The 14,979-nt window shown below is 43.8% G+C and overlaps 1 protein-coding gene across 1 annotated transcript; it reads left to right on the forward strand.

Annotated features, from left to right (window-relative positions):
* Window positions 1-7,136: 7,136 nt before the first annotated feature.
* Window positions 7,137-13,199, forward strand: LOC115529298 (protein NLRC3-like; the record flags this gene model as incomplete). Its single annotated transcript, XM_030337906.1, has 5 exons — window positions 7,137-7,173; window positions 7,315-9,097; window positions 11,659-11,832; window positions 12,300-12,473; window positions 13,034-13,199. Coding segments are annotated over exons 1-5 (2,334 nt in total), but the record flags the coding sequence as incomplete, so codon positions are not given.
* Between the last annotated feature and the right edge of the window lie 1,780 nt (window positions 13,200-14,979).

Consider the following 14,979-nt stretch of genomic DNA (forward strand, 5'->3'; position numbering starts at 1 on the left):
CGCGAGCAGCGGAGCACTTCCATGCCATGAAGTTGCGCCGAAAGTAGCCTGCAAGAATTGAAATTATCGAATTAATTATTTTTTACCTGTTTATCATTTTTGCCGAGAATGGCTGTTTTTTTGCCTAGGCTTATTTAATAAATGGCATTCATTGAAGCAACTTAGTTTGTTTCGTTTAAATGCTGACTTTTGGTGATTATTTAATTATTAGTAAATAACGTCCGGAAGATATCCAAATGTCCGATATTCTGGAATAGTGTCGGACATTTGCCCCGCCCAAGAAGAAGTCTAGCGTGAACCCTTCTGCCAGCTTTGTTTTAACCAGAGGGGAGCTTCTTTATCCTTTAATCCACTGGGATCAAGTGATTCCATTATCATCCACTCGGGATTGCATTTGTATGGAATACGACTTACTTTTTTTGAGAGATAGGAGTTTTCCTTAGTGCTGCTGTATTCCTTGGCTCAATGGTGTTATTGCTAGTTTGACAGGATACCTTTTATAGTTTGGTAACCCTCATCTTAACCCCTCACATCCTTTTCTAAAGGGGTAAAACTAAATCTTTATTCTTGTTGAGTGGTACATCGTCAGAAGGTGGAACTTGACCTGCCTGTGTGTGGATGATCTTTGTCTCTTTATAAAACCCGCTCTGCAGGGCGGGATCTGTCTGATGATCGAGGGAATAAATATTACACTGATCGGCCCAAAGGTGGCGCTATAGCAGCAGTCCAAAAATGCAAAGTTTGGACAATAACCGCTTTGACTTAGAGTCATGATAGTTTGTTAACACATGCATATCCTCATGGTGAACAAATATGCCTCAAGAACCTATGACCAAATTCCTTAAGGATCCTAGGTTATTTCACTCAGACAAAAATCCTTTAGTACCTATCATCTATGGACCAATGTCTTCAATCTGACATTAAAGGGACTCTTACCTTTGTTGCATTTTTACACTTTTTTTGGATAAGGTTAAATTGGTATTAATAAGGTAATAACACTCTAATATGGAAGACAGACCCACCAGGAGTAAAAACAAACAATTATTTTACTCTCATAATATTTAGTGAAAACTTCAACAAATAAAATTCTTCGGACCGAATGACCTTATTGGCCAACAGACCTGTCTGTTTGCTGCATGGATATATAAGGTTTTCCGTCTGCTTCTTGTGGCGCATTCGGGCCCGCGTCATCAAGGCGCGTCCTCAACTAGAGGGTTTGTTTTGATTCCACGGCAGACAGTAGCGAGTAGCGACCGTAGCGACTGACGATGGCAGACCAAAGTGGTCCATGGCGTACTGAAACTGCACCCATTCAGGTCCGATTAGGGACTCATCTCGGAACTCAGACTCACAGAGTTACCCTCCTCTGGAGCCTCAGGAAGACCTCCAGACTGTTGGCCACCAACTGCACCATTCAGTCCGACAAGGGGACCCGATTCGGCCTCAGAAGCCAAGTGGTCCCGCTCCCCTGGATGATTCTCAGGACCTCCAGACCGTTGGCAACCAACCGCACCACTTAGTCCGATTAGGGGACCCGTTTTCGGACTCAGACGCGACGTTGTCCCGCTACTCTGGAGCTCCGGGAAAGACCTCCAGACCGTTGGCACCCAACCGCACCACTCAGCCCGATTACGGGACCCATTTCGGACTCAGACGCGACGTTGTCCGCTACTCTGGAGCTACAGGAAGACCTCCAGACCGTTGGCACCCAACCGCACCACTCAGTCCGATTACGGGACCCATTTCGGACTCAGACGCGACGTTGTCCCGCTACTCTGGAGCTACAGGAAGACCTCCAGACCGTTGGCACCCAACCGCACCATTCAGTCCGATTAGGGGACCCATTTCGGCCTCAGACGCTACGTTGTCCCGCTACTCTGTTTGTAATGCTCATACACCTTTCTTATACTCAGTGGGACCACTGTCCTTCAACATGGGGCCTCAAAACGGTATCACACGAAGCCCATAAAATTACAGTGAGCCACCTGCTAAATTTCTTGTTTACTAGACCCCTGGTAGATATTATGACCCCTGGGAGTCTAAACATAACCGATAACCCATGGGAGTCTAGAACTTTTGTACTGTAGCGACCCTGGGACAGTTAAATAGTTTGTGTGTTATGTGTTACATTATATTTCGTTGTCCGCTATGCCAGTTGTTCTATGTGCATGTATTGTAATGTTCTTCTTGTCAATCAGCGTGGGGGGCGAATCATTAGGTCAGCTGGGGAGGGCCTTGGAAGAACAGGAGGGTGGGGGCCTGCACGCGAGTGAGACCGTGTTGGGGGTTGCCGGGGTAACCGGGGTTTGTTTTGTGTCGGTTTTCTGCCGTTGGTTACAATGTTACGGGTTTCAGTGACCTGGTTTTGGTTCATTAAAACTACCTTCAACTACTAATGACTCGACATCATTATGTCACCGGCGAGGTCGTTACAGTACTCTAAAAAATAACGCTTAGTTTTGTACTCTAAAAAATAACGCTTAGGGGGTGGGGCATTGGAGGAAGGCGGGATGATTTGAATGTGCTGTAATTTTCAAATGCAACAAAGGTAAGAGTCCCTTTCAGCAAAGTCTGTACAATAAAAAAACTAATGCGCCCAGGAGCCATTGACTTCTAAAAAGGGTGTAGTTTAAAACGTGTAAAGACTTAAAGGCTTATATCTACATCAAAATGGACTCCTACCATCTTGAGTCAAACACAAAAGTTGTTCAGAATCAAATTCTGAACCAGACAGAGTCAACATATTTTCAGTTAGGGCGTGGCATCGTGGTACGTGGCACCACATTTCATAGAAGGAATGTTTGTTTTGAGTGGAACCAACCTAGTGGCTGTTGGGGACCTAAGTTCCAACTGTTCGAGTAAATTATGGTTGATAGACAAAACAACATGGTCGCCAGAGGCTGAAAATCGTCCAGAATTACGTCAATGCCAAAAGGCAAGGTTAACTTAAACCAATGCTAATCCAACTTGGTGTACTCAAAGGCACATGGGTCAAGATGAACCCTTCGGAATTGTATCCATGTCGGGCTATTGGGAGCGGTAAAACAATTAACTGAAAATGCCAACTCTCCAAATTGTACCCAGAACGGGCGATAGGGCGAGCTATATCAATTAACTGAATATGCAGACTTCGGACTGACATATTATCTGACCTTTTTCTTCTACCGTCATGAAATGCTGTAGACATTTGTATCTCTTCGTGTTCAGCAAATGATCCAAGGAAACCTTGGATCAAAATGTCGGCTGGACGTCCAAATTAGCCCAATGAAAGATAGGTGACTAAAGGCGGGGTTACTTGAGTCAATCATCACCAAACTTGGTGTATTTAAAGAAGCACAGGTCAAGGTTAACCAGGCTAAAGTTCATCAAAATAGGACTATAGGGGCCGCTAAAGCGATCAATTGAAAACTTTAATGAAGCACAACTACTCAGCCTTGTGACGTACGGTCATGACATTTTGTTTGCCCATCAACAGATCCAAGCTGATGCTATACCAGCGTTATCAACCGTATCCAAACAAAACAGGTCTTACGAGTCTTTGGCAGGGTCTTAATGGTCTGCATCGGCTAATTGTTTGCATGTTTGTCGTGTATAGCCTACGTGTGTGTAAGCTTATGTTACAGTTCCGACCTGCCTAGGCACGTCAAAATAGCAACACCAACTCCCCTATCCGCTAGGGCACTTAAACCAGAATTTTTTTGGTCAGTTGCACAACTGCTTTATCGATCTGTAAGATAGCACCATGTATCATTTGCGTCAGAAAACGCCTCTGCTTTTCGCCGACAAGCCTTTGAGGGCGTTAGTTTAGTGGCGAGAGTCTGCTGTGGGGGGAAATCAGCTTTGCGCCGGGTGCAAACTAGCAACGATACATGCGTTGTGTAGAAAGTAAATTGCGCTGGGTGCAAGATAGGGCCCAATGTGAGACTCATGCATTTCAAACTTCAATGTGGAATTAAATTAGTCTTAAATTAATTTGATCCAGATATGTAGGGTTATAGTTGGGGTATTAGGTTTAATGGTTTGATCCAGATATTTAGGGTTATAGTGGGGGTATCTGGTTTAATGGTTTGATCCAGATATGCAGGGTTATTGTGGGGGTATCAGGTTAAATGGTTTGATCCAGATATGTAGGGTTATTGTGGTGTATCAGGTTAAAGAATGTTAAACATCATCATTACCAGCACCAAATCCGACCACATCACCCCCATCTCGTCCAACTACACTGGCTCCCTGTCCAACACTGGATTGACCTTAAAACCCTTCTGCTCACCGGCATAGCCCTCCACAACGTGGCCCCCACTCATCTCCCCGACCTCCTCCAGGAGGACAGGCCCTGCCGCTCCCTTCGTCATCCTCAGCTGGTCTTCACTGTCCCGATCCCAGCCTCAGCAACATGGGTGCTAGGGCTCTCAGCACCGTGGGTGCTAGGGCTCTGAGCACCATGGGTGCTAGGGCTCTCCGCACCGTGGGTGCTAGGGCTCTCCGCACCGTGGGTGCTAGGGCTCTGAGCTGAACTGAAAGAGACACCCTGACAACATCAAACTATTCTCTAAACACATGTGTTCCCACTGGCCTGCTCGCTGTAATGACCCCCTACCATGGGTTCCCCTCGTATCCCCGTTGTGCTGCTGTTCTTACCCCCTCCTACCTGGGTTTCCTCACTGCGGTTCTTACCCCCTCCTACCTGGGTCTCCTCACTGCTGTTCTTACCCCCTCCTACCTGGGTCTCCTCACTGTTCTTACCCCCTCCTACCTGGGTTTCCTCACTGCTGTTCTTACCCCCTCCTACCTGGGTCTCCTCACTGCTGTTCTTACCCCCTCCTACCTGGGTCTCCTCACTGCCGTTCTTTCCCCCCCTACTTGGGTCTTATGTCTCGTTTTGATCATGCTGTTGGTGATGCAGCTCTTGCGGTTTTTGACTCTAGATTTTTGGTGTTTTATGAATTGTAAGGTGACCTTGGGTGTCAAGAAAAGTGCCTTGAAATAAAATGTTATTCAATTAAATTATTATTATTATTAATGTTATTAATAATATTGAACATAAACCGCAGATCAACAGCAGAATAACTCAGTGGAAGAGATACAACACCATCTTGTTATATCAGCATGTCATTTTACACCGATTCACTATCATTATTACTACCATTAGACCAATCTTATTGCTGTGGAAAAAAGGAAATAGTCATGAACATTTTGAATCTGTGACATTCAGTCTTTGTCACGACCAGCTTCTCCAACCACAAGTTATGAAGCCACTAAATATCATAAAGTTGATAATTCAAAAGGGAATATTGACATGTTCCCAGCAGGGTTTAAAATTTACTTTTTTCCACCACCGTCCCGGAAACGTCCTGAAAAACATTTAGAACCGTCCCGAATCGTCCCGAATTTTTCCCATAAATATTTTTTACATTTTGAGTTGTTACGTACTGATAATATAATGAAAACACAATACATTATGTTGATGAAATAATATATTTATTTCCAGATGACATGCAACACCCTCAGTCACAGAACTGTGGTCTACGAGACCACAGTTTTCGTGATCGCAGAGCAGCAGGCTCTCGCACTGCTTGCCGCTCGAGCAGTGCGAGACTACCTAATATGCCATCTTATGCACGCCTTTTTCGCGGCACGGTCCGCACGTCTACACTGCCCGAGGTAAACTGCCTGCTTGAGCTAGAACCCCAATTTACCCTCCCGGGCCCTACACACATTGGCGGTTTATGGGGTTTCATTCTGATGTAAATGCGACGGCTCCGCGGTTCCAGGGGGGGCTTGGGTAGAGGTGTTGCGCTGTCTGCAAAGAGACAACGCAGCATATCATCATGAGCAGTTCTAATTGAAAAGGAAGGAATCCGCGAGCAGCTGATCATGTAAGATAAGGTGATGCAGTCGCATTAAACAAAGAAAGATAGGGCGATCTACGAGGAGACCAGAGGAATTGTCCTTACGAGGCTTTTGTCGGGATAAAAAGGAAGTGGTCAGCAAAATAAATAATATGTTGCGTTTTTGCACTTGTAAATAGTTAATCGCGCTTGTAGCCTACACTCAGACTTGAACTCATTCTTGCATGCGGGTGTCTTCATTCATAAAAACATTCGGTAGCAGTGTTTCCCATACATAGAACAATGCTTTTATTTTAAAAAATGTTTTAGCGATTTTGAAATATAAATATCGTTCCGTTCGTTCATCTCCGCGTAGCAATCTTTTTCCCTGTCATTCTCGTTCACACACACACACAGAGACAAGCGCACACACAGAGACAAGCGCGCATACATGCCAATGGTGCGCGGGTACACTACCACTTATTTGATAAACCTGCGTATCATACACAAGCACTGACAGCGGATTCCCGAAACCCGAAGCAGCAGGATATGTTAGGGATAATGTATAGAACGCCGGTAATTATCGGGAAAATAAGCCCAGACAGGGCGAACTTGCTTCGCCCTGAAGGGGCTTATTTTCGATCATGACCGGCGATGTTCTCTACATATCCCGCTTACTACACGGCTACTTGCCAAAACGAAAAAATAACTCCACATGGTGTGACTTTTTACAATTTATTTGATACTGGCATTCGTAGAGTTGATCGGCAGAGAAATAGTCCGCCAGAGACGTTGAAGTCGCTTAGCAACCGAAGACACTGGGGTTGACAAGTTACCGGTACTTGCGGAGTGATACCAAAGACTTCATTAGAGGCGAAAAAATCTGTTGTTTTCCTTGACAGCGGTCAATTGTACTCATGATTATACTTAGCCGTGTAATAATTGCGAATAATGTGAAATATATATATATATATATATATATATATATATATGAAATTTAGATAAATGACGGTGTTAGACCCCCAGGCCATCCTGCTGGCGGTTTAAATTCGCTCTGCAGCATAGGCTGGAGATCGGGAAGTCTCCCGGTGGGCCGGTCCACTTTTTTTTTCTAGACTCCGTGCGCAGCCCAGCCTTCTCCGGTGAACCAAGAAAGCCTGTGCCATGACGAACGGGGGATTTTACCCCCTCTGTCTCACTGAACAACACAAACGCGAGGCGCCAGCCAATTGAACGAAGCCCTTTCCGTTAAATAAGTATTTTCCACCGATCGCGAACACGTTCTGGTTCGCAGAAAGTGTTGAAAAAATGAAGTCAGTGCCCGCAAAATTCTCTTCGTCCCGAGGTCGACCCGAGAGAGAATAAAAATCCTCCCGATGACAATTAATTACGTCGCCGGGACGACGGGACGTCGTTAATTTCAATCCCTGGTTCCCAGTGATGCCAGCATCCACTAACTGATGTCTTCTGTTCATTTCTCATTTAGGATCTGCTGCTGACGAGTGCCAAAAAAAAATCAAGTCTCTTTTAAAGGAGAAGTTACGTCGTGTGTTTGAGGGAATCGCTAAAGCAGGACATTCAACCCCTCTGAATGACATCTACACAGAGCTCTTCATTACAAAGAGAGGCAGTGGAGAGGTCAACAAGGAACATGAGGTCAGACTGATTGAAACAGCTTCCAGGAAACCAGCCATGGTGGAAACACCAATCAAATGTGGAGACATCTTTAAACCCTTCCCTGGACAAGATATACCCAACAGGACAATTTTGACAACTGGAGTGGCTGGCATTGGTAAAACCATCTTAACAAATAAGTTCACTTTGGACTGGGCTGAAGGCAACGCCAACAAAGACATAAACTTCACGTTTCTCTTAACTTTCAGAGAGCTGAATTCACTAAAAAAGAAAGAGTTTAGCTTAGTGGAACTTCTTAATCTCTTCTTTTATGAGACCAAAAATGCTGGAATCTGCAGATACGACGGGTTCAAAGTTGTCTTCATCTTAGATGGCCTGGATGAGTGTCGATTTCATCTGGATTTCCAGTCCACCCCGATCTTGACTGATGTCACAGAGTCCACCTCGTTGGACGTGCTGCTGACAAACCTCATCAGGGGCGACCTGCTTCCCTCTGCTTGCATCTGGATAACCACACGCCCTGCGGCAGCCAATAGGATCCCTGATGAGTGTGTTCACATGGTGACAGAGGTGAGAGGGTTCACCAACCAACAGAAGGAGGATTTCTTCAGGAAGAGATTCAGAGACGAGAAGCTGGCCAGCACAATCATCTCCCACATAAAGAAATCACGAAGCCTCCACATCATGTGTCACATCCCAGTCTTCTGTTGGATCACTGCTACAGTTCTGGGGGACTTCTTCGAATCCCAGATAAGAAAAGAGACGCCCAAGACCTTGACTCAGATGTACAGCCACTTCCTGAGGGTTCAGTTCATACAGGAGGACAGGAAGTATCGTCGGAATGCTGATTCAGATCCAGACTGGAATTCAGAGAGCTGGGAGATCATTGTTTCTTTGGGAAAACTTGCTTTTAACCAGCTGGAGAAAGGCCACCTGATCTTCTACAAGGCAGACCTGGCAGAGTGTAAAATCGATATCAAAGAAGCCTCAGTGTACTCAGTAGTGATTACCCAGATCTTTAAAGAGGAGTCAGGGCTGTACCAGGACAAGGTGTTCTGCTTTGTCCATCTGAGCCTCCAGGAGTTTCTGGCTGCCCTTTATGTCTTTCTGACCTTCATAAACGATGGTGTCAATCTGCTCTCAGAAGAACCACCCACCTCTGGGGAAGATAAACTCCTCCTCCTCTACCAGAGTGCTGTGGACAAGGCCTTGCAGAGTGAGAACGGACAACTGGACTTGTTCCTCCGCTTCCTCCTGGGCCTCTCTCTGGAGACCAATCAGATTGTCCTACGAGGTCTGCTAGGACAGACAGGAACTAGCTCACTGACCAATGCAAAAACAGTGTCTTACATCAAGGAGAAGTTAGATGGAGATCTCTGTCCAGAGAGAAGCATCAATCTGTTCCACTGTCTGAATGAGCTGAACGACCCTTCTCTAGTGGAGGAGATCCAACAGTACATGATATCAGGAATTATCTCTGAAGAATATCTCTCTCCTGCTCAGTGGTCAGCTCTGGTCTTTATCTTACTGTCATCAGAAGAGGAGCTGGACGTGTTTGACCTGAAGAAATACTGTGCTTCAGAGGAGGGTCTACTGCGGCTGCTGCCAGTGGTCAAAGCCTCCAAAACTTCTCTGTAGGTTCACTGATAACATATATCATAATACACACAACACAATATACAATATATACATATATATATATATATATATATATATATATATTAGGGCTGTCAAGCGATTAAAATATTTAATCACGATTAATCGCATTAATGCAATAGTTAACTCACGATTAATCGCGATTAATCATATATTTCTTTTCTATGCTAAATATCCCTTGAATTCTTTGTCCCATTAATTTTTCTTATTTTAATTCTCTTATCAACATGGAGAAGTGCATCGGCTTGCCTTGTGCAAATGTTTTTTTATTGATAACAACATTGGCATATACTGATCAAAACAGGACGGTACAAAAAAAAAGCCTTTAATGCAATTAAACGATGAACATACAAAGATATGCCTTGAACATAGCAGTCAGGCTACTGCTTCTTTTTTTTGAGCCCAAAAAAAAGAAAGTAAAAATAATAATGTGCTTTAATCACACGTTAAAAAAAATAACGCTGTTAAAATTGGTTTGCGTTAACGCTGTTAATAAGGCGTTTAACTGACAACTCTAATATATATATAGATAATATACAATAGTAGAATGTATCTCAATATAGACAACGTTATATTGTGCAACCAGGTTGAGCCCAAAAAATAAATAAATATTAATGTGCGTTAATCGCGCGTTAAAAAAAATAACGCCGTTAAAATTGGTTTGCATTAACGCCGTTAATAACGCGTTTAACTGACAGCTCTAATATATATATATATAATATACAATAGTAGAATGTATCTCAATATAGACAACGTTATATTGTGCAACCAGGTTGAAAAATCAAACTCAAAAGCTCTATTTATAATGAAATAAGGAAAGCCAAGAATTAATATTGTTGTAATAATGTTTATTAATAGTTGATTACAGCTGTATTTAAGTATGTAGCTATATGTATGAATAAATAATTATTGATATGAAGGATACATTAATAAATATACCTTTATTATTAATAAAAGGTAACCCAATATTTAAACCTTACCTTGATCAGTAGTTTGGTCATATGGATGCTTTTGGTTTAACCAATAGGTTGGGTTGATACAGAGACTTCAGGGTCATCTGGGGGAAGGCTGAGAGTTCACGAGCGAGCGGGAAAAAGGATCGAGAGGAAAGAGTCAAAGGAGGAGAGTACTTTATTCTCTGTAGATCGCCCAGCTAAATGATAGTCAAACTTTTACTTATCAGTTGCAACCAATGCGTCACCAAAGAATTATGATTGCGGGAGCTACGGGGGGCTAGATTGTTTATAGCAGGGCCTGATACATTTTGACGTAACAAATATTACTACACACTACAATAGGATACGAATCAACCAATCAAATCACAAAACAAGCAGCAACGTCCATCATCATTTACACAAATAATAAATGTGATTTCATAGTTCAGTTTTGTTAGATATAAGTCAGTCCGATGTCTTCATATTTATAAATTAGTGCTGTCAAGCGATTAAAATATTTAATTCATTATGCGATTTAATCACATTAATGTCATAGTTAACTCACGATTAATCACTTTTTTTTTTCTGTGCTAAATATCCCTTGATTTCTTCGTCCCATTAATTTTTCTAATTTTAATGCTCTTATCAACATGGAGAAGTGCATCGGCTTGCCTTGTGAAAATGTTTTTTTATTGATAACAACATTGGCTTATACTGATCAAAACAGGACGATACAAAAAAAAAGCCTGTAGTGCAATTAAACGATGAACATAGCAGTCAGGCTACTACTTCTTTGTTTTGAGGCAAAGAAAAAAAAAAGAAAAAAATAATAATTGCGTTAATCTCGCGATAAAAAAATTAACGCCGTTAAAATTGGTTTGCTTTAACGCCGTTAAAAACGCGTTTAACTGACAGCACTAATATAAATATATATATTTATTATTATTATTTATATATATTATTGTGCCGATCACGACCGTGGTCGCCATGCAATGTGCCGCAATGAATCCTGGGAGGGTCGGCGGCACCGAGGCAGTCGTGGTTGTGGGCGATAGGATGTGTGTTTCAGGTGTGTGTGTGTGTTTACATAAAGTCTCTCTCAGGGTGGTGTGGATAATGGGACACAAGAGTGTCAGACTCTTATAACATGGGCTCCTGTCTGGTCGTTCCCGTGCTTCTCGCCACATTATTATTAAAAACATATTTTTAAATTAAATTAAATATTTTTCATAACAAAATGACTTGGGGTTTTGGGAGGGGGGGCTTGGAGGGGGCTTAGCCTTTTTCAGGGGGAGCTCAAGCCCCCGCTAGCCCGCTCCCCTTGTAACCGCCGCTGGTTCTAACCCTAATAAACAAGACATCTCTGTAGATGAACTAAAACATGTATTACAATACAATACAAAAAATACAAAAATACATAATTAAAATACTATACGAGTCTCAAACACTACAAAAAACTCCAATATTGAATAAACATAAGGATTTAATGTATGTATTAGTTAAATTAATAAAACATCTCTAATTAAAGATTTTCAACACAAGTCCTCATGTTAAATGTAAAAGATCTAAGTTACTTTAACGTGTTCTGTTTATTGTGTGTGCAGCCTGAATGGCTGTCATCTGTCAGAGAGATGCTGTGAAGCTCTGGCCTCAGTTCTCATTTCAGACTCCTCTAGTCTGAGAGAGCTGGACCTGAGTACCAATGATCTGGAGGATTCAGGAGTGAAGCTGCTCTCTGCTGGACTGGGGAGTCCACACTGTACACTGGAAACTCTCAGGTCAGTTTTATCCAATGGTCAAACAGTAACACCAAAAGGTTCAATATCAGAAGACATTTAACAGATTTACATCCAAAAAGGTTAGGTCATAAATACATTGTTTTCATAAGAATAAGTAAATAAATGTACATTTTTGTTGGCATGACAGTTTAGGTGCACATTATATTCTTAGTTTGTTAATGATGCTATAATGTGTATGTTGTGTAACATTCTATTCAGTCAGACAGTAAAGTGCGGTTTAGACTTGTTTCATGAAGTTTAATAACAAGCTATTAATAAAACTGTATTTTTAAGTGAAGTATAATGATAATTTTTGTTTGATCATTTAACATCTGTGTGAAATCTTTTTCTTAATATTTAAGATCCAGGTTATTTATATTATGTATTATTTCATGTATTTAAATAATTCATAATTCTCTTATAATTTAACTACAGTTCCTAACAGGTTGTGTTTATTGTGTGTGAAGGCTCAATGCCTGTCATCTGTCAGAGAGATGCTGTGAAGCTCTGGCCTCAGTTCTCAGCTCCAACTCCTGTAGTCTGAGAGAGCTGGACCTGGGTACCAATGATCTGCAGGATTCAGGAGTGAAGCTGCTCTCTGCTGGACTTGGGAGTCCACACTGTACACTGCAAACTCTCAGGTCAGTTATCAGCCTCTTCTTCAAACTGGTTATTCTAGCTTTCAGCAAGTGCTGCTCCTGCCTGATGCATTTCTGTTGCTCTTTTTCCTGCTGACAAAACACTCCCTGGTTCTCCACAATGTTAGAACCTGTGAAGAAACGGTCGTAGCGTACCAAACATAGCGAACTTCTCCTCACTAACTGAACAATATCTCATTAAGGTGTAGCTATTGAGAAAGGAGCATTTGTTTTAGATGCTGTTTCACATCCAAGTGAAGGAACTTCTGCTGTCTGTGATGATGTCATCTCCCCACTTCCTCTTCCTGTTCTCAGACTCTCAGGGTGACACAGCTTTGTCTCAATGAAGTATCAATAAAGCTTGTCCTCCAAATGGAATGAATACACTTTATAAATGTGGTTACTTTAGTACAAACTAGTCTCAAGCAGATACAATAAATTGTGTGTGTGTGTGTGTGTGTTTGTGTGTGTGTGTGTGTGTGTGTGTGTGTGTGTGTGTGTGTGTGTGTGTGTGTGTGTGTGTGTGTGTGTGTGTGTGTGTGTGTGTGTGTGTGTGTGTGTAGCTTGTCTGGCTGCCTGGTCACACAGGAAGGCTGTGCTTCTCTGGCCTCAGCTCTGAGCTCCAACCCCTCCCATCTGAGAGAGCTGGACCTGAGCTACAATCACCCAGGAGACTCTGGAGCTGCGCTGCTCTCTGCAGGACTGGAGGATCCACGCTGGAGACTGGACACTCTCAGGTATGGAGAGGACAGCTCACCGCTCAGGGACAAAGTCTCCTACAAGGATTCATGCTGCTGCTAGATGAAGTGGTTTGAAGAGGCAGCTGTAACTCATGTAGTGTAGAACGTAATGAGACGGCAGATGATGAAGGTGAATGTTTCAACATGCTGCTCTCACTTTGATTCCCCCCCAGTGTGGAGCACGGTGGAGTGTGGAGGCTGAAACCAGCTCTAAAGAAGTGTTAGTGTCTGTTTGATTCATTACATCACACACTCACTATTGAGATGGAAAGTCCATCCACACAGCAGGAAGTTAGATCAGATCCTACTGGGAATGAAGAAGATGACATCATGTATCTTACCTTTATTAATACTGTCCACCATCACAATTAAACCTGCTTGTATTAAACCCAGCAGGTATTACATTGATATATTATGTTTGTACCTTTGTACCTGCTTGTACCTGCTTGGGGCTGAGGAGGGGGAGGGGGGCTACGGGGGGCGGTGAGGGGGAGGGGGCTGAGGAGGGGGAGGGGGGCTACGGGGGGGCGGTGAGGGGGAGGGGGGCTGAGGAGGGGGAGGGGGAGTCTGAAGCAATAGTGTAACTATCATCACATGACCCCCCCTCCCCACATGTCATGTTCAGGAGAACAGTACTAGTGATGAATGAGTGTATTCATAACACTGTTGTTGATGTTTTCATAATGTTGTTGTTGTTGATGTATTCATAACATTGTTATTGATGTTTTCAGAACGTTATTGCTGAGGTGTGTGTATCTATGTATGTGTACATATGTATATGTATGTATGTGTTCATATCTATGTATATGTACACAAAGCGCAGGAGAACAGTCCTAGTGATGATGATGATGATGATGAGGATGAAGAGCGGTTCAGCAGCTCATCATGTCTGGTTCTCCCTCAGATGCCTGTGACCTCACACTGGACCCCAACACGGCCTACAGAGAACTCTCTCTGTCTGAGGACAACAGGAAGGTGACGCGGGTTGAAGAGTTCCAGTCGTATCCGGATCACCCAGACAGATTTGACCCCCGGCCCCAGGTGTTGGGTAGAGAGGCTCTGACTGGCCGCTGTTACTGGGAGGTAGAGAGGGGAGGAGTGGTTGGTATAGGAGTGACATACAGAGGAATCACAAGGAGAGGAGAGGGTGATGACAGCAGGCTTGGACGGAACAACAAGTCCTGGGTTCTTTATTGTTCTGGTGGTCGTTACTCTGCCCGGTACAACGGTACACAGACAGACCTCCCTCTCCGCCCCGCTGGCTCCACCAGAGTAGGAGTGTATCTGGACCGGCCTGCTGGCTCTCTGTCCTTCTACAGAGTGTCCCCAGGTGGAGGAGGGTCCTCAGACACACTGACACACCTCCACACCTTCTGGTCCTCCTTCACCCAGGAGGACCTCCTCCCGGGGGTGGGGGTAGTGTGGGGGGGGGCCCTAGTGCGGTCCTCAGCCTCTCTGTGTCGGTTGTAGAAAGAGAGCGGGGGAGCAGGAGCCTCCCAGTTCTGGGGGGGCCGTTCTCGTGTCTGTCTCCCTCAGGTGGGTCCTCAGTCGGTTCGGCCCCCTCCGACTCCGCGCCTCAGTTGTAGAAAAATGGGGGGGGGGGGGGGACTCAGGTAAAAAAAAGTCGTAAAAAAGAAAAGTGCAGCCCCTCCGTGAAACACGCACACACACGCACGCACACACACACACACACACACACACACACACACACGCATACATGCACACACACACACACACACACACACACACACACACACACACACACACAC

Source organism: Gadus morhua, chromosome 17 (genome assembly GCF_902167405.1).
Source record: "Gadus morhua chromosome 17, gadMor3.0, whole genome shotgun sequence".
Lineage (NCBI taxonomy): Eukaryota > Metazoa > Chordata > Actinopteri > Gadiformes > Gadidae > Gadus > Gadus morhua.